This window comes from Camelus bactrianus, chromosome 13, assembly GCF_048773025.1.
Source record: "Camelus bactrianus isolate YW-2024 breed Bactrian camel chromosome 13, ASM4877302v1, whole genome shotgun sequence".
NCBI lineage: Eukaryota > Metazoa > Chordata > Mammalia > Artiodactyla > Camelidae > Camelus > Camelus bactrianus.
In genome coordinates, this window is record NC_133551.1 from 65,520,931 (window position 1) to 65,534,375 (window position 13,445).

At 45.2% G+C, this 13,445-nt stretch overlaps 1 protein-coding gene across 2 annotated transcripts in view; it reads left to right on the forward strand.

Annotated features, from left to right (window-relative positions):
• Positions 1 to 13,389, forward strand: part of KIF17 (kinesin family member 17) — a 42,982-nt gene extending 29,593 nt beyond the window's left edge. Inside the window, exons 13-16 of one of the 2 annotated variants that reach the window (XM_074377264.1) lie at positions 6,110 to 6,368; positions 7,450 to 7,520; positions 9,279 to 9,399; positions 10,562 to 13,389. In XM_074377264.1, coding sequence (XP_074233365.1) covers positions 6,110 to 6,368; positions 7,450 to 7,520; positions 9,279 to 9,399; positions 10,562 to 10,740 — 630 coding nt within the window. In that variant the 3' untranslated portion in view covers positions 10,741 to 13,389. The remainder of the gene's footprint in view (positions 1 to 6,109; positions 6,369 to 7,449; positions 7,521 to 9,278; positions 9,400 to 10,561) is intronic. The other variant, XM_074377265.1, reaches the window with a different exon arrangement.
• Positions 13,390 to 13,445: the final 56 nt, after the last annotated feature.

The window sequence follows — 13,445 nt, forward strand, 5'->3', positions numbered from 1 at the left end:
CCCACCCAACACTGGTTACCAAGGGATCTTGTGAAAGCATAAAGCGGATACTTTTTCCTCTTTAAACCTCTTTAGTTTTAATTTTTTGGGGGCTATTTTCATGCCTTCCCTTAATACCGTTTGTTATATTTTTAATTGAATTAATTCTTTTTTGGATTTCTTGTAATTTGGTCTACGAACCTGTTAAAAAAATTCCTTCCTGATTTTCTGCTAATGTTCCATTTCTCATCTTCATTTTTGCCCATTTCCATTTTGAGATTTTTAGATTTCTGATTTGAAATTTTCATATCAGTGAATACTTGTTTAAGGAAATTTTATTCATGGTGGGGTGTTGGTTACATTTTAAATCTAGTTCTGTGTGCTTGTGTTTTACGGGGAATTTTCTTCTGCTGAAATGCTTTGGTTTTCATTTTATGTTTCTTAGAGTAGCTTTGATCAGATACATCTGCTTTCTTCTGTTTATTTCATAATCTCCTGTTTTTTCTGCACTCTCAGTAACAACTGAATGCAGAGATTATTGAAGATGGAGGGAACAAAAAGTGCCCACCAAACTCAGGTAGCTTGAGACTAAAAAACGGGTCAGGCATCTCCATGTAACCAATGGATCAGTTTATTACAGGGTAACCTACTCACAGGGTAGGATCGGGCAGACAGGAATCCCCGAGCATTAGCAGCTGCACTCTGCAGCACTGAGGGGCCATTGGGACAGTTCTGTGGTTAACCTAGGGGTCGGAGTACGTGCTTGGAAACAAGAAGTACATTCCTAAGTCAAGATTTATGAAAGAGTAACTAGTCTTGTGGGTCCTGGGACTACGTCAGCAAAGGTCTTTGTCATTGTTTGGAGACTAATGTAGCATAGAGGCCACCTGGACCTAACGATCATTAAACAGTGTTCATTAACTACAGAGCCCTTGACGACAGAGTAGAGATTTGCTACACAGTACAGCCCTAGGTAGGGTCAGTGGAAGGACAGGAGGAACTGAATGGGCCCAAGATGGCGTCAGTTATGCTAACAGCCAGACAGAGGTAAAGGTTTGGGGTGGCTTACTAGATTTTTTACTCAATAGCACACTCTTCTGACCATACAGCTTTAAATAGAGCTCTTCATACATTTCTTATCACAGCTATAGCAAATTACCACACATTTAGTTGCTTAAAACAGCACCAATTACACAGTTCTGTAGGTCAAATTCTAGGTATAGTGAGGCTGGTTCCTCTGCTTAGGATTCCACGAGACTGAAATGAAGGTGTTGGCAGGGCTGCATTTCTTTCTGGAGGTCCTAGGGGAGAATCCATTACCAGGTTGTTGATAGAATTTAATCCTCTGTGGTTGTAGGACTGACATTCCTATGTTCCTACTGGCCGGTAGGCTGGGCTGAGGATGGTTTTATTTTTTCTCCTTGTTGTTCTATGTGACTTTCTGAGGATCTCTCTGGAGAGATTCAGATTTAGGTAGCTACCATTATCTTCAGGTACCCAGAACTCTGTGTGTATTTTTAAATATAAGTTAATGTGTGGGTGTGTGTACACATCCCCCTCACCTACACATACATATCCTCCCCCTTCTTGGATAAATGTAGTTACTATACAAACTTTCCTCCACATAGCTTTTTTTCACATAACGATATATCCCGAGAATCACTCCATAGCAGTATCTGAAAATAGTTCTAATTCCTTTTTACTGCTACATGGTCCTCACTGTTTATTCAGTCAGTCCTCTCCTGATGGACATTTGGGTTGTTTCCAATCTTCTGCTACAATAGAGATCTCTAGTGAATAGTCTGTATACTACTTTTTATTTTGGTAGGTTTCTTTGGAATCAGTTCCTCCAACTGGGATTGCTGGGACAAAGAGTAAATACATATGTGATTTTGCTGGATATTGCCAACTTCCCTGCATGGGGACTGTATCTCTGCATTTCTGCTAGCATGCATGTGTGTTTTCTCACAGCCTCACCAACAGAGTAGACTGAAAAATTGGGTTTTTTTGCTATTCTGATAGATGAGAAGTAGTATCCCAGTGTAGTTTAAAAAATTTTTTTTTAAATTGAGATATAATTGATGTATAGCATGATGTTGATTTCAGTATACAATGTAATGATTCGGTATTTATACTTATTGCCAAATGATCGCCACAGTGAGTCTAGTTAACATGCATCACCTCGCGTAGTTAATGGTTTTTTCCTTGTGATGAGAACTTTTAAGATCTACTCTCTTAGCAGTTTTCAAATATACAACACAGTGTTATTAACTATAGTCCCCATGCTGTATATTACATTCCCAGAACTTATTTATTATATAGTTCAGTGTAGTTTCAATTTATGTGTTTCATATTGTGGGCAAGATTGAGTATTTTTTCTTATGTTTTAGGGACATTTGCAGGTTTTATTCTCTAAACTGTGTTCACATATTTTGTCCACTTTTTGATGAGGGTGGTAGTTCTTTTTCTTCTCTGCTTATAGTTCATTATAGGAGAAGTATTATAATTTATATTAGAAATATTAACTCTTGGTCTGTGATATAAGTTGGAAATTTTTTTTTCTAGTTTGTCTTTTTTATGATGCTTTATGGCATCTTTCCCATACAAAAATCCAAAAAAATTATTTTGTCCAACTGATCAACTTTATTATTGCATATAGATCTTGAATCGTAGTTGGACATGTTCACTTGTGTTTTCTTCTAGAATGTGTGTGGGTTTGTTTCTACATTTAAATCTCTGATCCACTTGGAATTTATCCTGGTGCATGTGTGAGGAGCTGATTCAGTGTTATCTTTTGTACCATTTTTTGAAAAGTCCATTTATACTGACTTCAGTGCTGCTTTTATTGTATGCTAAATTTCTGTATGCACTTAGATATAACTCTGGATTTTCTATTCATTTCTCTTACTCTGTCTATTCAAGTACGAGTGCCAGCCACTTTGTTTAAAATTCAGAGGATTTATAACTTGTTTTATAATCTCAAAGGGGTAATCCTCTCTCTGTGATTTTCTTTTTCAGGTTTTTCCTAGATATTCTTTCTTGTTTGTTTTTTTTCCAAATTAACTTGATAGACAATTGGACAAGCTCAAAAGAAAAAGAAAAAAATGGATGGAATTTGGGGGGGAACTATATTATATTTATAAGTTAGCTCGGGAGTACTGATTATCTTTACGAAGTTGAATTATCTGGTCCAGGAACATCCATTGTATATCTTTATATTAGCTCAAATTAATTTTTGTGTCACTTAGAGGAGTATTTTATAAATTTCCTTATAGAGGTTTTGGACATATCTTAATTAATTTAAAAATATTTTAAAATACTTTTTAAAAAATAGGTAAAAAAATTTTTAAAAAATCATTATGAAGTAGAAGAGAATACTTCTCAACTCTTTCTATGGGGCAGTAACACCTGATACCAAAATCAGATAAAGACGTAAGAAAACTATAGACCAATATTAATTATGAATATAGACACAAAATGCTCTACAAAATACCAGCAAACCAAATCTAACAATATATAAAAAAGATTATACAGCATGCTGAAGTGGGATTTATCCCAGGAATGCAAGGTTGGTTTAGCATCCCAAAATATCAATTAGTGTATTACATAATATAAAGGACAAAACCCACATGATCATCTTAATTGATGCAAAAAAAGCATCCGATGAAGTTCAAAACCTGTCATGATAAAAACACTCAACAAACTAAATGGAAGGGAACTTCTTCAGTCTGATAAAGGGCATGAAAAACTCACAGCTAACGTCATACTTAATAGTGAAAGACTGAATGCTTTTCCCTTAAGATCAGAAACAATAAAAGGATGTTTACTCTCACCACTTCTAGTCAACATTGGACTGGTGGTTGTAGCAAGAGCGGTTAGGCAAAAAAATGAAATAAAAGGCATCTAGATTGGCAAAGAATAGGTAAAACTGTCTCTAGTTGCAGGTGACATGATCTTTATATATGGAAAGTCCTAAGGAATCCACTAAAAAAACCCCTACTGGAATCAATGAACAAGTTCAGCAGTGTTGCAGGGTATGAGATCAACAAGCAAACAGTAATTGTATTTCTATACACTTGCAATGAACAATCTGCAAATAAAATTAAGAAAACAATTTATAACACGTCAAAAAGAATAAAATATTTAGGGATAAATTTAACAAAAGGAATATAAAACTTATATTCAAAATGAAGAATACCTAAGTAAATGGAAAGACATCCTATATTCATGGATTGGAAGACTTAATATTGGTAAGATGGCAGTACTCCTCAAATTGATCTACAGATTTCAAGGTAATCACTATCAAAGTCCCAGCTGGTGTCTTTGAAGAACTTGACAAGCTGATCCTAAAGTTCACATGGAAATTCAAGGGACTCAAAATAGCCAAAATAATCTTGAAAAGAACATAATTGGAGGACTCATAGTTCCTGATTTCAGAATTTACTACAAAGTCACAGTAATCAAGACTGTGGTTCTGGTGTAAAGACAGACATGTAGATCAATGGGATGGGACTGGGGATCCAGAAATAAACCCTCACATTTACAGTCAGTTGATTTTCAACAAGGTGCCAAGATGATTCAATGGAGACAGGACAGTCTTGTCTTTTTTTCTTTTTTTTCTTTTTTTTCTTAGGACAGTCTTTTCAACAAATGGTGCTGGGACAACTCTAGATACCCACATGCCAAAAAATGATGTTGCACTACAACCTCACGTTGTATACAAAAATTAACTCAAAGTGGGTCAAAATCCTAAATTAAGAGCTAAAACTATAAAACTTTTAGAGGAAAACACAAGTTTAAATATTTATTACCTTGAACTAGGCGATGCTTTCTTAGGCATGACACCAAAAACATAAACAACAAAGAAATAAAAGAAATTGGATTTAATCAAAATTAAAACTTTCGTGCTTCAAATACTATAAAAAATTAAAAGACAAGGTGGGGCAGATATAGCTCAAGTGATAGAATGCATGCCTAGCATGCATGAGACCCTGGGTTCAATCCATAGTGCCTCCATCAAAAAAATAATTAAATATATAAATCTAATTACCTCCACCCCCCAAAAAACAAAAACAAAACCAAAATGAAATGGTAGCCCACAGAATGAGAGAAAATATTTTCAAATCATATAAAATGATAAGGTGCTTATATCTAGAAAATATAAAGAAAACTTACAACTCAAGAATAAAGACAATCCAGTTTTAAAATGGGTAAAGGATCTGAGCAGCCATTTCTCCAAAGAAGATATATACAAATCACCAGTAAACACATGAAAAGAAGCTCAACATCACTAGCCCTTAGGGAAATGCAAATCAAAACCACAGTGAGATATCATCTCCCACCCACCGGGACAGCTGTAATAGGAGAGACAGAGAATAACAAATGTTGGTGAGGCTGTGGAGAAATTGGAGCCCTCATATACTGCTTGTGGGTCTGTAAAATGGTGTGGTAGCTTTGGAAAATAGTCCAGTTAAACATAGTATGACTCCGCAGTTACACTGAAGAGAAATGAAAACATGCACACACAAAAACTGTACACTGATGGTCATAGTAGCGTTATTCATTATAGCCACAAGTGGAAACAATCATGAATGAAAAAACGATATACTGATATATCCACATAATGGGATATTATTTGGCAAGAAAAGGAAAGAAGTGCTGATACGTTCTGCAACATGAATGGACCTTGAAAACTCCATGTTAAGTGAAAGAAGCCAGACACAAAAGACCACATATTGTATGATTACATTTATATGAAATGTCCAGAGTAAGCAAATCTGTAAGAACAGAAAGTAGATTGGTGATTCACAACTCTGAATATGCGAAAAGCCACTGGACTGTAGACTTTAAGTGGAAGAATTAGATGACGTGAATTATATCCCACTAAAGCTGTTACAAAGATCATTGTGAATGATTACAAGTGTACAGAGCTATATAGCTTGTTACCATGACTGTGTCTACTCTCCAGCTCCACACATGGAGCAGAATTAACTTAGGTGAAGCTCCTGTGTACCCTCTCCTCCCTGATGGCTACCTGCCCACCTGTGTCCTGCCAAGTATCCTCTTTTCTCAGTTGGTTACACATGATTATCATTCCCACGAATTTAAAATATCCTTCTTTTGTTTTCAGCTTCGGGCAGCAGAAGTGGAGATCAAAGATCTGCAGTCGGAGTTTGAGCTAGAGAAGATCGATTACTTGGCCACCATCCGTCGGCAGGAACGTGACTTTATGCTCTTGCAGCAGCTCTTGGAGCAGGTGCAGCCCCTGATTCGCCGGGACTGTAACTATAGCAACCTGGAGAAGATAAGGCGTGAGTCCTGCTGGGATGAGGATAATGGCTTCTGGAAGATCCCCGAGCCCATCGTCATCAAAACCAGCCTCCCAGTAGGTCAGGAGCTTTGGTGTCCCCTTGGCTGTCCCTGCCCTTCTCCACAGTGTGCCCTCCTGCTTTCTGATGGAGCCATGGGCCTCTCCCAGCTGGCTGTGGGTGCAGCAGACATGTGACCTTGGGTACCCAAACTGTTGGGGACCTAAGGGTCAAACAGATGTGGGTTGGAATTCTGGCTGCACCATTCCCTGTGCGAGCTTTTTGTGACTCAGTGTCCTCATCTGTGAAATGGAGATTAATAACAGCACCTTCCTTAAAAATTGCTGGGTGGCTTACATGTAAAACCCTTAGAGCCATGCCTGGCACATTTTAAGTGCCAGGCACATTTTATTTCAAGATCACCATTGTCATTATTTCATCCTACAATAAGCCAGTGAAGGAAAAAGATTAGTGCACCCATTTTACATATGAGGACTCTCAGAGAGTGTAAGTGACTTATCTAAAGTCACAGTCATAGCAGTGTGTTGTGGGCCAGGGTAGAAATGAGCTGTTGTTTCAGGCCTTCTGCTTTTGCCACTGACCTCCTGTATGACTTTATGATGGTCACTGTCCCTCTCTGGGCTTTGGTCCCCTGATCCTCATGAAGAAGGGGTTGGATAAGATGATCTTGAAGGCCCTCCACCTGCACTGAGCCTCAGAATAGGTCAGACTCGCAGTGGGTCTTCACCAGCCACACGCTGGCTCTGCCCATTCAGGGAGAAGCAGGCGCCCACATCCCACAGTGGCCCCCACCAGCCCTCCCCCTGGCCAGAGACTCCCTGAGCACCTACATCTCTGACGACTGTGGATGGCACTGGCACCATCCCTGCTCAAACTCCAGCCGCTCCAGTTCCTGCAAAGTGCAGGCAGCAGCCTTTCTGCCGACGGGAAGCAGGGAAATGGCTTCTTTCGTCTGAGTGCTTCTGCTGTTTGTTTCCCAAAGCCATCGCTTTGCTTGGGTTGGGAGGTGTTCTCCCCTGGCTCTGAGTCTGAGCCTGGCCTGACCCCCTGCTCTGGGGGGGAGCACCCCCCCACACCCCCGGCCCTGTCCCTCTGGCCCTCGTTCCTGGCAGCAGTGACCTTAGCTTCTGTTTTCTCATAGCAGTTTCAACAGGGCCACAGAACAGACCAGCCTGCAAAACCTCTGCAGTGAACACGGGTGAACCAGGCATGGTAAGGTTTCTGGGCGAGCGGGCAGAGAGTGGGGAGCCATGGTGGGGCGGGCTTGGCCCCCAAGTGCAGTGGGTCAGCGCTGTTGTAGGGGCTGGACTCTACCTCCATCCACCTAAGGATTAAAGCCGAGGGCGGAGCCTGGATCCTTTCTGTGTAACTCCGTTAGCACCCAGACCCTCCACCGACTCTGCCCCTCATTCAGAGGCACTTACAGTCGGTCATAGGGACCAGAGGGAAAGCAGAGTTTCCATAAACAGGCATTGGGATTCTAAAGTCACTTTATTTCATATTTCCTTTATTTTGTATTACAACAAATATATACCCTTAAAGCAGAGGTCAGCAAACTTTTCTCTAAAGGACCAAACAGTAAATATTTTAGGGTTTGGGGGCCCTCTGGTTTCTGACACAACTTCTCAACTCTGCCATCATAGCACAGACCAGCCAGACACAATACGTAAATGAATGAGCACAGCTGTGTTCCGATAAAACTTTATAAGAACAGTCTGTGGGCTGGATTTGGCCCGTAGGCTGTAATTTGCTGATCCCTGCCTTAAACCATTATAGATATTTTGGAAAACCTACATAGAACATACCTTGCAGTCATGATAAGGCCACTCACAGGTTCATGAATTCCAGCCAAGCATTTCTGCCTGAGCAACTCAGGCTGGTCTTAAGCTGACTGGCTGCTTTTGATAGCGTTATTTAAAAAAAAAAAAAAGAAAGTTGTTCCTAAAAAAAAGACACTTTTAACCTGGAACCACAAATGGGTTATATTAGAATGCTTTTAGCTCTAAATGATGGATACTTACCCATAAGCAAAATAGGGAATTCACTGGTTCATGTTAAGTGCAACAGTTTCATGCATGACTGGATCTAGGGGGTCAAACAGTCAGGGTTCTGTGTGTTTTTTCACTTCTTGGTTCTGCTTCCCTTGGAATCCTAGCTTTGGAGTCAAGCAGGTTTTCGCCATGTGGCAGGAAAGATGGCTGCTAGCAATTGGAGATCCAATAGGAAGAGAGACCTGGTCTCTTAGAGCATCCTTAAACCAACGCTTGTAGAAAGATTCTGATTGGCTCTGCCTGGATCATGGGCCTACTCTTGGACCAATGACTATATCCAAAAGATGTAGTTTTGTGACTGATCCAGTCTGGGTCACATGTCCAGCTGTGTAGCAAGGAGACTGGCTGGTGGGAGTGGTGGTATTAGGGCGCTATGAGTGATCACCCCCACCAGGAGCATGTCAAGCAGGAAAAGGGTAGTTTCCTGAAAGAAGAGATTCAGGTTGAAGAAGACAGTCCACTAAAGCAGTGAAAAATAATAGTCCTTGGTGATAAAAAGGTTGGAACTCCAGTTCTAATGATCATAAATGGGCCCGTGAGCCACGTACTGTATTATTACCTAATCCTATGAATATACTGTGATGGGTTTGGGGTGTTTAGTATTGTCCCTGCCTCTGATGGAGCTGGCAGGATACCTTGTTTTGAGCTTTTCAGGAGGAACAAGGCACTTCCCATCCCAAGGAAGGTGGAGGTAGGGGTCAGGGGGAGTGTGTGTAGGCTTGGCTGGAGACTGACTCTCCTACCCTAAACTGCCTGGATCCCACCCCAGGAGTCTGGGCTCTAAAGTCAGGTACACCAATGTGGGCAGTGAGGCTCAGGGCAGCCCCATCACTCAGGCCTGCAGAGGCTGCTGAGCCCTGCGTAAGGCCCAGAAACTGCACAAACAAGGGGTGTGACCCATGAGGATTTGGAATCCCAGCAGGAAGAAGACCGTTACAAGCTGATGCTCAGTCGGAGTGACAGTGAAAATATTGCCAGTAACTACTTCCGGTCCAAGCGGGCCAGTCAGATCCTCAGCACGGATCCCATGAAGAGCCTCAGTGAGTGCCCCGCCCACCTCCTGTCCTCTAGCCCTCTGGCAACTGGGATGGATTTGGAGTCACACAGGCCTGGGTCAGAAACCCCTTTTCCTCTCTGAGCCTCAGTTTCCTCAGCTGTAAACTGAGGGGTATAGACCTCCGTCTCAGGACCAGGTGAGATGAGCTGGAGAAATGGCCCAGCCCAGGGCCTGGCGCACAGGACGCTGTGGAGCAGGTGCTCAGTACACAGCCTCCCCTTTCCTCTACCCCTCTGTCTCCTGGGGGAGAGGTGCTGAGTCGGATTCCTCTGTCTCCCCTGACACACAGTAGGCCCTCAGCACACAGCTCAGGCCCCGGCACGGGGTACTCACCAGCTTCCTCAGATGCCAGTATTATAACGTTCTCCCACTGAGCCAAGGGTGGGCTGGGGTGGAGGGCAAAAAGGACAACAAAAGCAAAACATGCTTTTACAAGCGAGAATCAAAAAAAATCACTTTGGTGGAGGGAGGGTATAGCTCAGTGGTAGATGTGTGCCTAGCAGGTCCTGGGTTCAATCTGAAGTATCTCCATTTAAATAAACAAACAAACAAACAAACAAACAAACCTAATCACCACCCCTGCAAAAAAAAATCACTTTGTTATTCTGCTTTTAAAACTAAAATCAAAGACCACAGAGTTTTCAATAAAATATCAATAAAAAGCAAATCTCAGTTCTCTATTGATGTTATTTGAGAGACAGAGTGGGTGGAGTTGAGGAATAAGGAGCGAAAAGCTGGGCAGGAAAGAAACTAACATCAGCTGAGTACTTGGTGTTGTGCCCAGTGTTGCAGATGAGGAAACCGAGGCTCAGAGATGAGGAGCAGCTCCCCAGGGTTACACTTCCAGGAAGTGGCGGAGCTGGACTTTGAACCCAGGCTTGTCTGGTTTGAGATCCCAGACTGCCTCAGCCTGAGACTCTCAAACTCCATGCTCCCAGCCCAGACCCTTTGGACACAGATGGAGCGCTGGGTCTGAGGCCTCAACCAGAGCGGCTTCTCAGAGCTTGGGGTCCCCGCTGCAGGACCAGGGCCCCTGGCTGGGTGAGGGGTGGGCCAGACTCTCCACCCCTCCACCCCTCATGGAGTCTCTTCTCTCCATCACCTGCACTCCTGGCTCACCGGCGCTCCGCTCCTCTTCTCCACAGCACATCACAGCTCGCCGCCAGGCCTCAGCTCCCCGCTCAGCAACCACTCTGCCATCCCGCCCACCCAGGCCCCTGAAATGCCCCAGCCTCGGCCCTTCCGCCTCGAGTCTCTTGACATCCCCTTCACCAAGGCCAAGCGTAAGAAAAGCAAAAGCAGCTTTGGCAGCGAGCCTCTGTGAACACACTGCCTGCTGCCACCCTGCCTTCAGGCTTCCGTGAGATGGCCAGGCCCTCGCAGCCCCAGCCAGGCCTCCTCCCACCTGCCCCCTATGGTGATCAGTGTGCCCCCAAGGGTTCCCTTCCCTGCTTCCCAGAAAGCCTACTCTGCCTGGTGCTTGAGCCCCCTTGGAGGCTGGACCATCCTTGGAGAGACCCGCTCAGGCTCTCCGCCCACATCAGTGTCTCCGTCTGCTCACCTGCTACAGAGCCGTATGTGCCCACCAGTGTTGTTTTGTGCCCCGCCGGGCTCAGAAACCTTAGCTCTGCCTCAGGGCCTCCACCAGCAGCCCGACAGCTTGGGCAGCAACTTCCACATGGATCAAGCTCAACGTCTTGGCGATTGAAAATCGTGCCTCCGTCCAGTTGGCCCCACTTGGTGGGGAAGCGCGGTGGGACAGGCACAGGAGGAATCCTAGAGCAGTTCGTCTGCGGCCCAGAGGAGGCCACTCCACATTAAGCTGCCCCAATAAACTGCCTTTTACTAATGAAGTACTCTGGTCCTCTGACTGCGTCACTGGGGCCCCTCACTGCCATGGCCGAGCCTTCATGTGGAAGCTCTTTCCGGAGCAGGGGTTCTTACCTGCGTGCAGGCTCCCGGGTTCCTGCAACTCCCTGCAATTGTGAGTACAAGTGCATTTTTTTCTGGAGAGAGCACGTGAACTGTCGCTGGATTCTTGAAGGATCTGTGACCCAGGAAAGCAGAGTCCTTATTTTGGAAAAGAGAGGCCACATCTTGCTGAGGTCCAGAGAAGACCCAGGTCTTGACAGTCCACAGGGGCTGTCCCGGAACCGGGTGTCCTAACATGGCCAGAAATTAATCCGGGCCTCCCCAGCTGCCTAAGACACACTCATCCCTTTGTCCATTGTACCCCAAGCCTGCCCTGTGGAGGGAACCATGATCTGAGGGAAAAGACTTGGCCTTTGGTGCTGTCCTGAGCCTTTCACTCTGAGCCTCATCTGTGAAATGGGAATGACACCAACACAGGGCTATTGTGAAGGATAAATGAGATAGTGTGTCAAGTGCCTGGTGCATAGCAGGTTGGTCCCCCTCAGTAATTTTGTATTAATTACTGTGGTACCTGCCACAAGCCACGTACCTGGGCCAAGGAACTCACGGTCTGTAGAAGCTGAGGTGGAGGGTGCTTAGGTAACTTCAGGGATCATCTAAGGGAGGCAGGCTGTAGTGCATACTTTTGAGTGAGAGGACACAAGATCAGGTCTTTGTGAGGAACAAAGTACCCCTGTGAAGGGAGTGGCATCAGATGGGGCTACCATAAAGGATGAAGATCCTAGGGGCTTAAGATGGGAGTGTGGGCAGAGGGAGGATTCCTGGTGGAGGGAGCTGTGTGAACAAAGGCTCAGGGTATGTTAAAGGTAGGAGACTGTTCCATGGAAACTCTGAGCAGGGACTAAGAGGAGGATGAGGCTGTCAAGATGAATTTAGGTGGCGACCTGAGTGAAAAGCCTTTGCGTGCCTCTGAGCTGTGGCAGACTGCTAAGCTACTGGTTGGCAGCATTAGGTCTGAGCTAGAGGTGGACTGATGTGGTATTGTATGCAGGAGGGCAAGAGGCTGGGCTTCCGGTTGGGAGTTAGGGGTGAGAGATGTGCAGCCAGTGGGGATGGAGATAGAATCAGTTAAGGAGATGCATAGAAGGAGGTTCTGACTTTTGCCCCCACGTTCTTGGCTTGGTAGGCAAGTATAAAAGGTCAGAAGAGAACGGCCACCTTCTCTCCAGTTACCCCCACCATTTGCCCCAGGATTGTGGTTGGGACCAGAGAAGAGTTAAAGTCTTGGAGGGTAGCTTTTACTTAGACCCGTGGTGTGACTGAGGCAGGTCTGAGGTGAGCTGGTGGCCCCTGTGTCAGTTTAGAAGGGGTGGGGCCAGCAGTAGAGTGGAGGCTCAGCCTGGCTCTGCACTATGCGCTTCAAAACCCGCCCTAGTCTTCCCAAGAGCCCAGGCTGTTCCAAAGGCACACAGGTAAGTAGGAAAGCTGGGCTTAGCTATTTTTATTGCCAGCCTAGGAGAATGGCCTGGAGACAAGTGAAATGCCAAGGTAACAGGGCTAATGGGAGACGGACCTTGGAAATGAACCCAGCTAGAGTTTCTGACTGGTAGGTCAGTCCGCCACCCATCCACACTGCTTCCAGAGTGGGCCACCAGGCTGCGCAGGACAAGTCCGTGCCAAGACCCTGGGCAGGACAAAGTGCCCGCTCGTCTCTGAACTTTTTCCAACCACTTCTTCCCTGGAGATCGTTGAGGTGGGGCCTGGTTTCTAGTCCCGACTCTGTCCTGGGTCAGTAAAGACCGAGAAGCTGCCCCCGGGTGGCTCCACCGCCGCCCCAGACCCTGTGCTGAGCACGACGGCCCACAACAGGACCAACTGGATGAAGAGCCGGGATCTCGCTCAAGCTCCGGCGGGAAGCAGGCTTCGGCTCCGGGCGGGAGCCCGGGATGGGCGGAGCCAAAAGGCGCTCGACCCTGTTGATTGGCCGCTGCAGCAGAGCTGTCTCTCTAGGATTGAGCCTTTTCATTTCGGGAGGCGGAGCCGCACGCCCCTTCCGCCAATAGCGTTCAGAGAATCCGCCTCCTACCAGGACACTTCCGGTGGTGCTCCTGGATCCTCACCGTCGGAGAAGCGGCTACGGACTGCCAGCCCTGGCTT